At 57.1% G+C, this 13,841-nt stretch overlaps 1 protein-coding gene across 17 annotated transcripts in view; it reads right to left on the bottom strand.

The window, feature by feature from the left end:
• The window catches only part of AOPE (aminopeptidase O (putative)), a 386,190-nt gene that overhangs the window by 12,200 nt on the left and 360,149 nt on the right, over nt 1–13,841 (bottom strand). For 7 of the 17 annotated variants that reach the window (XR_011612948.1, XM_071078741.1, XM_011771323.3 and 4 more), the window contains one exon: nt 11,657–12,106. The exons of 5 other annotated variants lie outside the window; for them this stretch is intronic. Coding sequence is in view for 4 of the 12 variants with exons in the window: in XM_071078741.1 (XP_070934842.1) it covers nt 11,858–12,106 (249 nt within the window). In the remaining 8 variants the exon portion in view is untranslated. 5 more of the 17 variants (XM_071078735.1, XM_071078739.1, XR_011612943.1 and 2 more) reach the window with 4 other exon arrangements.

The following is a 13,841-nucleotide window of genomic DNA, read 5'->3' as shown; positions in this document are numbered from 1 at the left end:
GGACGGGGGTAGGCATCCGGCAGGGCCTGCTAGAATCAGGTCACATGCGCTTCGTATGTTTTTTCTCTAAGCCGGGCTTGACCATAAGCCTCACTTGAATTGTCCTGTCCCTTCCCTGATCCCTGAAGCTGAAGGCCTCGTCCCGCCAGCAGAGCCCACCCACTCTTGCTCGGTCTGCTGGTTCACAGGCTGCTGTCCCCTTGCCCTCCAGACCCACAGGTCCCTCTGGGAGGCAGAAGTGACGCGGCCAAGGCGAGCAGCGCTGTGGCCACCGCAGGACCCCTGCTCCAGTGGGGTTTCCGGCGCTCCCTGTGCTTCCGGACGTGGGACACGGGGGCCCCTCCCGGGGTCAGGAGGGCGCCTGAGGGAGCCGACAGGAAATGCTAGGACACCCCTGAGGAGCCTCTCGCTGGAGCAGCCATGGTTGGCGGGTTTTGTGGTTCGTCCTTCACCCTGTCCTGCCCGGTGTCTTAACTGGTGGGACAAGGTGCTGGGATGGAAATGGGAGCTAGTCCAGGGGATGGGAGGAAGCCGAGTTTTCTGTTGAAGTGGAGAAATTTTGAACAGGGCCTTGACACAGGGGAGCTGGAGAAGAAGGGACCTTGGTGAGCCTGGCCGAGTGAGTCCACCTGAAACGCAGGGAAGTCAACACCGAGCCTGGCCGTACGCTGCCCAGAGGACGGCGGACGCGCTGGAGGATGTGCACGGTGGCGGCAAATGTGAGGAATGTGCTCCTTATTCAACGAGGAATCCAAAATTGTTTTGCTTTCCAAGCTTCTCCCCTCACCTTTTTCCTCCTCTCTTTCCAGCCCAGGACCACCTCCCCCAGCCCGGGGGTCTGGTGCTAAAGTTCTTCCCTCTGCCAGACGTTGGGAAGTCCGTAGATTTTGTCCAAAAATCCTAAGTCATTAATCATCACTAAGCCATTTTACAACCAAAACACGAAAATTATGGTACAGTAAGTATATAGTGTGTCTTCAAGCCTCCTCCTAAAATCCAGTTCCACAGTTTTTTTATACCATGGGTCCAAATCACACCCCTCAAGCCCAACCCGGTGACAGAGCTCACAGCAAAGGGCTTCCCTCCCGCTGTTGTCACGGTGTCTTACTGCACTTGCTGTTCTCGGCAGGGAGTTTGTACACCCAGGACTTTTGGTTGCAAGCAACAGAAACGTGCACTGAATGCTGAAAGTAAAGGGAACTGATGAAAAAGATGTTGGGCCGGCGAGGCCTGGTGTGAGCCAGCCAGCAGCAGTCCCACCCTGGCTTCAGATGCCCTGGCAAGGCCAGTCCTGCTGCCCAGCCCTTCCGGACCCCACTCCAGCCAGGAGAAAGGCCCTCATGCCCACTCCTTCCCACGCTCCCGCCCAGGTGCATCAGATGGAGGAGCCTGGGTCAAAGGCCTGCCAGGGATGCTGGTCTGTAACGTTCTTGGGTACCTTGGATACCACCAAAGGCATCATCCAACTACAGGAAGGGGCCGGACACTGGGCAGACGGAGACAATAAAAACGTCTCCAGTTGCACACAGCATCTATACTGCAGCCTGTGCAAGAGCAGTTTAGAAGGTCGTGTCCCATGAAACAGCCCAGCAGCCAGCAGCAGAACAGGCAGAGGCGAGCCTTTTCAGAAAGAATGTTTTGTAGGCGCCTAAATCTGGGTTTCTCAAATACAGCACCATGAACACTTGGGACCAGATGCCTCCCTGTTGTGGGGGTGTCCTGTGCACTGCAGGGTGTTGGCACCAGCCTGGCCTCCACCACTAGGTGCTGGTGCACCCCTTCCAGCAGTGGGGACAAAACTTCCTCCAGACATTGCCCAGTCCCCTTCCAACCGAGGGCACTGCTGTAACTGCTGGCTGCTCCCTCTGGAACGACATCCTGGACACAGACACTGACGGTTGTAGACACAGAATTAGAGGATAGACAACCTGATTCCAACGTTCATATGGACAGTAAACACTCGTGAACAGCCAGGCCAGCTCCGAAAGTGAAGCGTCATGAAGTGTACCGTGCACTGACACATAATCGGTGTGAGCTTCTCGTGAAGGGAAACATGGGTGGGGCTGAAAGGGCCCCCATGGCTGCAGCCAGCAGCCAGCTCTCAGGCCTCCTGGGCTAACCGCCTCCCAGCTCACATGTTCCTCCTCTTCTCCTGTCCCCCTCCTGGTGGGCGCCCCAGACTCCACCCAGAGGCTGGACTGTCCTGCCCACGGCTTCACGTGGCATCTCTGGGCAGAGGGGCCACACCTGCCACTGGACCGCCGGCCTGGAGAGCCCACGCCTGCCGGGCATCCCCACTGGTGGTGTGAGGACCTCTCTGCTTACCACACCCCAGGCGGGCCCACCTGCCCCACCACGTCCCACATCCACCGGCTCCCCATGTTGCCGACGGCCACTCCATCCTGCCGGGGACTCAGGGCGAGTTCTGAAGCCACTCGACCCCTCCCCTTCTCCCATCTCCACATGCAGCCCGTTGGGGAGCCGGGAAGCAGCCCTGTCACTCCCCGCTACTCACTGCCTAGGTTTCAGACGTCATCTCCCGCCGAGTAAATCACGTGCACATGTACAGAATTTCGTATAAGATAAAGACACTGCCATCAACGGGGAAAAGATGGTGTCGGGAGTAGAACTGTTACAGATAAGCTCCCCAGCCCTCTGCCTCTCTCCAGCTTCGGCACCTGGAGCACGGCTCGTTCCGGGATCTGTGTGCTCTGAGAAGCCTCTAGCAGTTCCCCTGCTTGGGAGAGGCAGGGAGGCTGCAGCCACTCTGGGTCGAGATGCTGTATTACTTAGATAAATAAGAATTTAGCTTATAAAATTGAAGCTTTCCTCCTCCCAAAATGCAGAAAGTGTTTTCTGATCTTTCACTTAGAACTTCTTGTTCCTCAGTGGTTTGCAGATGGTCACACCCTGTCCAGCCCCAGCCTCGCCCTCCCAGCACCCACGCCCCTGCCCGCAGGCCACTGCTTCCGAGCAGACTCCCCAGCCCTGTGGAGGGAGAAGGCGAGTGGAGAGGATGCTGCTCCCGAGATGGGTGCAGGACCCCAGGCTCCAGCGCATCCCTGTGGACTTCCACGCCTCCTTCAGGCCGGGCCACGGGGACCCCCCACGCATCTCCCTTGGCTGTGTCTGCCACAGGGGAACCCTTTCCATGCCCAACGCAAAAGCAAGAAACCACAGGAGAAAAGGCTGGTAAAACTGGCCATACAGAAATTAAAAGCAACTAAACAAAGTATCTTAATACACATGGTAAACTGAGGGAAGAAGTATTTGCAGCACACGAAGAAAGCGAATTTCCTAACTTCTACACATCAGTAAGGAATCGGCTGCCAGCTTGAGACGCACGGGCAGGGACACGCGCCATAGTGAATAGGACGGCGGGGCCTTTCCACGGCGCGGCAGAAGCCCGGGTGCTCCTGACCATCTCCATGGCAGCCTGCAACACTCAAGGCTGGTGCTCCCCGCGCTGGTCCCAGAGTGCAGAACAGGCAGAGGAAGGGACGGGAAACTGGTAACACCTTTTCGGAGGGCAGCTTGTCAAATATCCAAATTGATCAGAACCATAAGATAGGGTGAAAAAAAATCAAAGTAAAAAATTCACCCTGGAGACCGTATGGTAGCCTAGAACTCTGATCTATCCATTCTGCCTCTAGATGTTTACCCCAAAGAATGCAAAGTAACGGCTGAGGAAATCCTAGACGCCATGTTCCCAGCAGTGCTGTCCTCCACAGCCAAGAGGCAGCGACAGCCGCATCCGCCAGCAGCCCAGCCAGTGCGGAAAGGAAACGCGGTCGGTGTGCACGGCACGATGGTCCTCAGCCTTAGAAGGCAGAGATCCTGCACTTTTGGAGGCCCAGGCAGGCGGATCACAAGGTCAGGAGTTCAAGACCAGCCTGGCCAATATGGTAAAACCCCATCTCTACTAAAAATACGAAAATTAGCTGGGCGTGGTGGTTCACACCTGTAGTCCCAGATACTCGGGAGGCTGAGGCAGGAGAATTGCTTGAACCTGGGAGGTGGAGGCTGAAGTGAGCCGAGATCCAGCCACTGCACTCCAGCCTGGGCAGCAGAGCGAGACTCCGTCTCAAAAAAAAAAAAAAAAAAAAAAAGGCAGAGATCCTGAGCAAGCCACAGCATGGAGGAACCTGGAAGACTTCATGTGAAATGAAATCGGCCAGACATAAAAGGACAGAGATTTTATGACCCCTCTCATATGAGCTCCCTAAAACAGGCAAACCTCAGAGACAGGAAGCCGCACGGTGCCCCCAGGGGCCTGGGGGGCGAGTGTCGAACGGGCCCCGTTTCACTGGGGAAGATGGAGCGCTGCCGCGGACGGTGGTGAGCTGCACGGCAATGAAGACACCGAGGCTGCAGAGCTGGTTCCTCACACGTGGTTATACTGGTCAATCTTAGTGTATTCTGCTGGAATAAAAGCACTAAGATCGAAAAAGATTGTATATCCTTTCTCCAAGAAGCAGACGCCCAGTGCTCCCGACCCCACTCCCTCCACTGCAGACTGCAGGGATCCTCACGAGTGCGCGTCTAAGGCTTCCCCGCGGAGAAGCCGGCGCCTGTGTGTGTGCAGGATGCCACAGCACCAACTGGGCAACTCAGAGGTTCACGTAAAGACATAAATGAAAGAGGAAATGGAGGGGGAGGAAAGGGAGAGAAAGGAGAAGAGCAAGAAAGGAGAGAGAGAGAAACGAGAGAAAAAAAGAAAGGAAAAGCTTGCATGCCACAAGCGCACGCTCTTCCCCTCGAGGCTGGGCCTGCTGTCCGCTTCACGCTCACTCACCCAACAGTCAACTGAAGTTTACAGAGGAGGAAATGCAAACACAGAGGCCGAGTAACTTGCCCAAGGTTACACTGAGGCCGTCTAGCAGGGCTGGGACTTGAACGAAGCCCACGGAAGGCTGGGTGTCCATGCAATGCGGCCGTCGACACAGAGAAGCAAGCGTCACGTACGTGCCAATCTAGACCCGTGTGCACACTGTGCCACCCTCTGTGTATAAAGCAAGGCCTGCACACGCGCTTGCCGGTGCCAGGGTGGAGTCGGTAATCAACTTTATTATAGTGACCTGGGGAAGAGACGAGGTGAAAAGGCAGAGAAAACTTACTTTTTGTTTATGTATTACCTATATTTGTTTGCATGTGTGAGCTACGAGAAAAATAAGTTGTCGTCATCAAGTATGCAAAGGAAGACTCCTGTTTGCCCTAAGAGAGGGCTGCTGTTAAACGCCGCCCTGAAGGGAAGGAGGCCGGGCACCATCTGCAGCTTTAAAAGGAGACAGCGCCATCTGCGATCCCCGCACCATAGTCAGCGTGGTGGTGCTTTTGTTTCTTATTCACAGGACTTATGTTCTACCACTGGACAGAATTTTCTAGAAAAAATCCACTTTCTTTTTCAGGGAGCTCAGCTCTTAAGACGTGAGTCTGCCGACGCTCGCGGCCGAATAAAAAACCTCTTCCTTCTTTAATCCGGCGTCTGAGGAGTTTTGTCTGCGGCTCGTCCTGCTACACTATGGCTGGACGCACGGGCCCTGACCTGTACCCTGATGACTTGGGCTTCTTGGGTGCCCCCAAGCTTGGTTATGGGCCAAGACCCAGCTTTCCAAAGACCCATCCTCCATCTACAGGGCCCTGTGCTCATCACGGCTCTCCTCCTGTACGCAAGGCCTCTGCCTCAGCTGTGCCAAAACCAAGTTTCTGCAGTCGCTTCCTCCACAGCATTTAACTTAGTAAAGCACGTACAATCATCAAACTGCAGTTCCTTCCCCACAAGTTATCTGTCTTTTCTTTACAACCCAACATAAACGCACACTTGTTCCATTCCATCGGCAATCACTGAAACGGACTCCGTCTTCATCTCTGAGTTAGGCCCATAATTCACGTCCTTCCCGAGCCTCCCTCCCTAAACAAAACCACAGCCGAAGTCCCTGGGGACTCAAACCATAGGGTCAGAATGCGGAAACCCCAGGCATCGGGGCGAAGAGTGTGGTGTCTTAGCCAGAGGGGGCTTCCTTGACTCCCGCCTTTCAGAGCTCACCATGAGCGTCCAATCCAGTCTTCAGGACACGCACTTCTGTTCTGCCAGACCTCGTGTGGCAAGGGAGGACTATGAGAGCAGAAAAGAACTTTCTGGAACTCGGGACTCTTGGCAGCGAGTCAGGGCTGACCGTGGCCCACCCACCCCCTGCTGGCAAAAGCACCTCCTCGGCTGGGCTTTAAAGCGGCGGACAGATTCCACAAAGCCCGGGCTGAAAGAAATTACAGGCAGGAGCACAAAGAAAGCTTAAGAAAATGGAAACCGCAGGGTGCACACCCAGTCGCCTCTGTGCCCCGGCCGAAGCCACAGATGAGCTGTCCGGGCAGGCGGCCCCCGGCAGGACCAGAGCTGGGCTCTCCTCTCCCAGGTGGGGAGCCTGCCGGAGACTCGGAATGGACAGTTCCCTGGGGAGCAGCCCCAAGCCCGCCCCAGGCCCCACTCAGCAGCGACTGCCAGGGTTAGGTAGGGGTGGCGGAGTAGCCAGATGCTGGGTGGGCCCAGGCAGGGGTGGGAGGGTCTGGTCTTTACAGCAGCTCCCCCTGGGCCCACTCCCTTAAAGTCCTGGGGCTGAGAAGCCAAACCTTGACCTTATTTTATCTCAACCAACATTGTAGGGACCAGATTGGTTCCTTGTTAGCTGTTGGGACTAGACAGAACTGTGTGGCCAGAGGTCTTTCTCTGCATTTCTGCATTTAGCCCTGCACTGCCCCTGCCCACAAGTGTGTGTGCGCACGCATACACACACACACACACACACACACACACACACAGCCTTGAACAGGCTCTGGTGCCATCAGCAACTGTCTCAGGCCCCACCCTGGTGACCGAAGCGCTCAGCCTCTCCTCTCTTCTGGATCTATGTGAGAACCACGAGGCATCAACCCCTTCAGGCGTCCCTGGGGAGCTATTGGGGGGGCACGCGGATGCACACGTGCCAAGTTGGTCTTGGGACATCTGTGGCTTTATGGTGGCTTCCTTCCACCCCAGGCTCGGCTGCTGGCCTTTCTCACGCTGGTTATCCGACTGGAACAGAAATGCGTGTCAGGCGATCAGTCTCCCGGACAGCAGGCAGGGTGGGAAGAAACCCATAAAACCTGCCACTGAACAGTCACAAGCGGCCTCTCCTCCCTTCCACCTTGTAAACCTCCAGAGCCCAAGCAGCGCGGCCAAGGTCACTGTCCGCCGGTGCTGGGAACGACCCTGGGAGGTCCAGGCAGCCCCTTCAATCTCCAGGCCCCCCAACCTCTCAGCTGGCCGCCGTCTCCATGCCCCTACAGGGAGTGCCTGCCATGGCTGGGCCCTGCACAGAGTGAGCCTACTGTGGCTCAGCCCAAGGCACCAACGAACCAAAGAGCCGCCACACTTTAATGTCAACCCCGACGCAGTGCCAGGCAGCGCCCTCCTCTTCTGGGGAACGGGGTGTGGGGGCCCCTGCGCACCCCGAGTTCTGCTTGGAAGGAGCCTTCCAGGACAGACTGTGGTCCCCCGCCGGGTGGGACTGCCTTGCCGAGGAGCCCCCCTTCCCTGCCAGCACCTCTCCTCACCCCACCCATGACCACGCAAGTCCTCCGCTGGCCCATCTATAGAACCAGGAGGTGCTTGGCCTACGACTTCCAACCCTACACAAACTGTCCCTTGAAAGCAGCCCTTGGCCTTGCTTTCAGCTGCTCTGGGTCACAGTTCCCTTGGTGAGGTCACTGCACCACAGGTCCCTCCCCTCGGCCTCCCCCAGGCCTGGCCGCCGGCTGCTGCAGGCTGAAGGGAGGTGGAGGGAAGCCGCAGCCTCCCGGACCCTTCGTCGTCGAGGGCAGGTTTTCCGCCAGGCCTGTCTTGGGTGTGGCTGGCCTCCCTCCATGCTGCAGGGAAGGTCACCTTGCCTAGGATGGAGGCTATTATTTCAACGTTTTGGTTTAAAATTCCAATAAAAATAAATGCTTTAAAATCCTTTAATCCTCAAAAGGAAGCTGAGCTGGGACCTTCCCTGGTGCTTCTCTGCTGTGTCCTCCCTCGCCCCACTTTTTGCCTTTGTCCGGCCAGAATTCCCAGCCTTCTCCCCGGGCTGTGGCCCAGAGCCCCAGGCCGGGGAGGTCCTCCTGTCCCCTCAGCCCTGGCAGGGAGGCGGGGAGCTGCCCTTCCAGGCCGGCCCCGGGGTGCTGGCAAGGCCTGCAGGCAACCGAGTGCAGGCTGTGGTCACTGCTGCTTACTCCTTTCGTGGGGGGCCCTCCGGGCTGGGGTCACCCTCAGATGCCCTGGCTACCTCCCGTCCTGCAGCAGGCCCTGGGCCAAGGCCCAGCCACAGACTGGCACAGCCTGTGTTCAGACGGCCGGAGGCGACAGCAGGGACACTTGTTTCAAACACGCTGGTCTCTGGAGAAGTGCCCTGCGCTGGGCTGCCCGGCTCCTGCGGGTTGAACACTGGCATCTCCTCGGCCTCAGGGGGAAGGGCTGAACCCCGCAGCCATTTGTTCTCCTGGAGGACAGTGGCAATTAACCCATTAACTTGCTGCCTCTCCCTGATATTTTATGAAACCTGGCAAACCCAGTTGATTGTTCATGCCCACCACGTGGGAGGCGGATGGCCCTGTGACGCTGCTGGTGGCTGCAGGCCACGGGGCCCAGGGCGACATGTTCCAGCATCTGCCCTCCAGCCCCTCAGTGCCCCTTCAGTGCCGTTTAGCCCCACGCAGCCTCAGGGCACAGCCATGGGGCTCCCCCACCCTGTGGCATCTCCAAGTTATTACAGAGCCTAACAAAGCCCCACGTGAGCAGGTGTTTCTTGGCTTCTACCTAGACAGGGAGCTGATGGTGTCTCGTGGGGACCCTCCAGTCCTGGGTCTGTCTGCTCAGTGGAGGCGCTGGCTTGTCGGTAAAGAAGGTTGTTCCTGTATCAGTTTATTTCTTACAGCCTGTTGCGGGGTCAGGGGAGCTAATACCTTCACATCAACTTAACCGAGGACCTGTGACAGGTCCTGCCCAGGGGTCGGCCGCGGGGGAGCTGCTGAGCTGAGGCTGGGAAACAGCACGCAACTGGCGGATTCAAATTCAGGTTTCCGTGCTTTCCAGAGCGGCCCGTGCCCCACCCAGCCCGCCTTTCCACCACACTGGAGGAGGCGTGAAGGCCCAGGGGCCTCTCAAGTCCTGGCTGCGGAGTGTGACAGGTTGGTGTCCCGGGAGTGCCGGGACATGGAGGCCTCAGCAGACGCCAAAGAAGGGCCCACAGCTGGGGAGGCGTCGTGGCGTGGAGGAAAGCGCTGAGCCACGTGGACCTGCGTTCAAACCCTGCCACGTGGCAGGTGAACCCACAGTGGGAACTCCGGTTCCCTGGCACACCCACACCCTGCTCTCCCAGACAGCTCCCCTTCATCATCCAGGACCACCGAGCCCCGCGCAGACACCCTGCTCTCCGAAGGCGCTATGGCCGCACTAAGGCCGTGAGCTTTCTAGCCTCAGTCCCGTCACACGCCCTTTGATCTGAGCTAGTTTCTGATGCGATACTTCACGGAAAAATGGAAGAGCACTGGTCACGTCTGTCTCCTACTGACCCCGAGACCCTGGCTTGCTCTGAAGCTGGAATCGCGAGGCCTCTCTGCCAGGCCCTGGCTGGAGGGTCTCTCGAGTCTCTTAGGAGACGCCAGAGGAGCGGCCGGCAGAACCCACTCAGTCTGCTGAGGCACAGGTGGAGGATGCCGGCGAGGGCCGTGGCAGTCTCAGGGAGCCCCTGCCTGGATGGAGGAGCAGCTCTCCGGCTTCCTCCCTCCCTCACCTCCAGCGGCAGCCCCGGCACGGGCAGGGTGCCCCCAGGTCTGGAGGCCGCAGCGCCACCTCTCCTGGCAGGACCGCAGCCACAGCCGTGACACCAGTGTCTGGTTCTGATGAGGTCCACCGAATTCATGCCACCCACGGGCCAGATCCCCGGTGGTCAAAGCAAGTCACAAGACCCGGTGACTCACAGGAGCCAGGGGATTAGCGGTCTGTGCAGAGCCCCACCTATTCAGCAGTTCAGCTTTGCTTTAGTGCTTTCTAAAGAAGACAAAGCATGGCTTTCAATTTTTGGAAAAGCAGGATCACCCCAAACCACTGGGCCGGTGAAGCCGCCCGCAGCTCTCGAGAGGCCCAGGTGCCAAGCGTCTGCACACAGCGGGAGTGGGAGCCTCGCAAGGCAGTTTGGCCGCTGCTCCCAGGGTCCTTCCCGGCTTCGCTTCAGTGAAAGCCAAACACACTCAAAAAGTGCAGAGAGGACGAGAGACAGGGAGGCCGGGCGCGGGGCCACGCCTGTCACACTCAGAAAGTGCAGAGAGAAGGACGAGAGGGAGGGCCGGGCGTGGGGCTCAGCCTGTCATCCCAGCACTCCGGGAGGCCGAGGCGGGTGGATCACCTGAGGTCGGGAGATCGAGACCAGCCTGACCAACGTGGTGAAACCCCGTCTCTACTAAAAACACAAAACTAGCTGGACATGGTGGCGGGAGCCTGCGGCAGGAGAGTCGCTTGAACCCGGGAGGCGGAGGCTGCAGTGAGCCGAGATCGTGCCAGTGCACTCCAGCCTGGGCAACGAGCAAAACTCTGCCTCAAAAAAAAAAAAAAAAAAAAAAGGGGGCAGTGCAGAGAGAAAACATCGTTCATTCTGTTTCCACAGGAAGCAGCGGTTGTATTTATTCAACTACACAAACAGCCAAGTTGCGAGTCGTCCTCCATGATGGCCCGGCCAGCAATACAGCCCCACGCAAAGGCATGTGACAGCAGAGAGCAAATCCTAAGAACCTTCTGGAATCAGTCACTGGCACAAGAAAACAGAGTTCTGGAGACCACGGCCTCTCAGTCCAAAGCTTCTGACGGAGATCCACGGGACAGCCCCGCTTCCCCCAAATAGGCCAGGATTTGTGGTGCCCCCGGAGCCGGGCAGAGGAGACTGTGGGTGTTCAAGCGCACGCAGGCTCAGCCCAGCCTCGCATGGGGCCCGTGGCTGCACCTGTTCCCACGGCCTTCTCCAGGCACTGCCAAACATTCTGCCCACAGACTGCGCCCAGGAAGGTCAGTGCCCAGCTTCTGTCTACACCCTAAACCTTGTGGAGAAAGAAAAATCACACCACCAGACTCCCACGGTGCCTGAATATGCCCAGGCTCTCCATTTTACCAGAAGAGAGTGCCCCACACCCAGCCAAATTTCTTTTGTTTTCAGGCTTCTAAGAGAACTAACACTACCTTGAAAACAACAAATACACTAGGGAGGTGGGAGACGAACACCAGAACGTGAAGAATACCTTTTTCTTGTATGTGCTTTTTTTTTTTTTGAGGCAGAGTCTTGCTCTGTCGCCCAGGCCGGAGTGCAGCGCCGCGATCTCGGCTCACTGCAACCTCCACCTCCCGGGTTCACGCGATTCCCCTGCCTCAGCCTCCCGAGCAGCTGGGACTACAGGTGCCACCACCACACCCAGCTACCTTTTTGTATTTTAGTAGAGACGGGGTTTCACCGTGTTGGTCAGGATGGTCTCAGATTCCTGACCTCGTGATCCACCCGCCCCGGCCTCCCAAAGTGCTGGGATTACAGGCGTGAGCCACCATGCCCAGCCTTTGTTATTTTTAAACAGTATGAAATTCAGAAGCAAACACATATACAAAAAAAATCCATTACATTTATTAAGAATAATCGTAGAGTCTCGTCCTGCTCTTCTACATCAAACGGCGCCCACTGGTCTTGGTACACAGGAGCTGTGTGACGTCCTGAATTACAGAAATATCCACATCCAGCCATGGGCTGAGCAGACCAACGTAAAACGTTCAGCAGGTTTTCCAACGTCTCTCGGATATATTTAGTCATCTGTGCAGAAGAACTCGAAATCCCAGAGCAGCTCCACTCCAGATCCAGGGCGGGAGGCCGCGTTTATGAGAATCTGCCTTTTGTGCGTGCCTGGCTGGGACCAGCCTCTGGGAAAGAGAAGCACCAAGACTTGAACGGGGCTGTGGGCTGACGGCTTTAGCAGCCACATAATCCCTCCTTTGATGTCCAGGGCCAGTCCCCCAGGCTAGGAGGAGGTGAATGAAAGAATCTCGCTGGGGTCTTTCCTGCAAAGGAAACAGCAATAACTGATTACCTAGTCGCCAAGAGGAATTCCTGTGAGCGCACCTGCGTGCCTTTGCTGTCCACTGTCAGGAGAGGACTTTAATCACAGGACAAGGAGGAGACCCAGGCCCATCTCACAGTCCCGGGACGGGTCACAGCGAGCCGTGTGATGCTGGCCTGCTCACACGTGGCCGTTGACACCAGCAGGCTGTACTGAGGCTTCGCGTACACAATAGCTGCTAGGAGGAGTCCCCGTTTCAGACCCGCACCCACTCTAACTGCTCTCAGAGTCTCAGCTCACCTTGCGGTGGGAGAGCTGGGCCCTGCCTCCCTCACACACGGGGGCAGACGCTCCCCTGCAGGCACATGTCCCGCCTTCAGGCCTGGGAGCTCTTAACTTTCTGCCAGCAGGGTTTTCTGAGTCTACAAACCCCCATGCCGCAGGAGCACATACAGACGACTGGCACCGTGCTGCCGCCGGGCCAGGGAGGACGCGGCCTGTCTGCCGTGAGTGGGAGCCCCAGCTCTCCTGAGCCTCGGGCACTTACAGACACGAAGGCTTTTTGCTCAAGGGCTCGACTCCTGTTCCTGCTGAACTGAGCCAGTGTGTAAAATGAGAACTGATATCAGCTCAGTAGGCACCGGAGGGCGGGTCCAATCGACAGCCCGGAGAAGCAGCGCCTCAGCTGGGAGCTCCGTGGGCACCGTCCGCTGGCGCAGGAGATGCGGAGGCCTGGACTGTAAACACAAGAGAGTTTTCACTGCGCCCAGAACAGGAGCTCCTCCGAAAGCCCCACCCGCCCCGCTCACAGCATGAACCACCACGTGGTTTCACTCGACTGATGGGGACGCATTTGGTTTCAGTTTTCTGTAAGAATAATTTTTGCAACTTTCAATACATTTGACCTTTCAGACAGATGTCCGATTAGTGGGTGTTTCTGTGGACAGACTTAAGGACTGAGTGCGCGGCTAGCATTCCCGGCAGGAGATAGTGCGTCCTTCGGGCCAAGTGGTCTCTCATCCTCCAGGATCGCGCTCTGCGCCCACGCTGACCGTGCAGCAGCGGCCCGCCCGTCAGCAACAGCCTCTGCCCCAGCGGCTCCAACTTAACTGTCCCCATCTCACCTTCTCTTCAGGTGCAGAACTTAGCCACTGTGAACAAAGCGGAAACCAATCACTGTTCACCAATCAGCTAAGCTCTGCACCTTGTTAGAGAGGTCATCGCTGGGCACAAATACAGGGACGGTGACCGGTGGGCATCTTCCTCAGCTGGTGGCTTCTTTTGTTTCCAAAGAAGATTTACGAGATACACCTGTCCTCCAATCGGCAGCGAGTGCGGCCACAACTTCTGGAGCAGCAGCCAAGGTCGTGGTTGCGTGGTAATCCCTGGCAATGTGATTTTAATCTTAAGTCACAAATCAGCATGCCAGGAACCCAAGCAGCCAGAGCACCTGAGAGCAGCGCCGCCCCGTGCCCCCGTCTGCGCGCACCAGGCTTCCGCGGAAGGACGCCGGCGACACTGCCGCCTTCACGCCTGTTACACAGGCAAACAGGTGGAGTTTGTTTGCTGTTCATTTAGTTGGCATCCTAAAGGTATAATTTTTTGAATCAAAGGGACTCGAGACGACCATAAAAATGCCAGTGCAGCTTTGGAACTGATGAAAACTGCAGGGACCAAGCACGTGACACACAGAATTGCTAAAGGCAGTTGTCCTTGCTGTTAGTTTACTGCCTCTA

This window comes from Macaca nemestrina, chromosome 14, assembly GCF_043159975.1.
Source record: "Macaca nemestrina isolate mMacNem1 chromosome 14, mMacNem.hap1, whole genome shotgun sequence".
Lineage (NCBI taxonomy): Eukaryota > Metazoa > Chordata > Mammalia > Primates > Cercopithecidae > Macaca > Macaca nemestrina.
The sequence above is the reverse complement of the archived record's forward strand: the minus strand, read 5'-3'. Positions and strand labels throughout refer to the sequence as shown.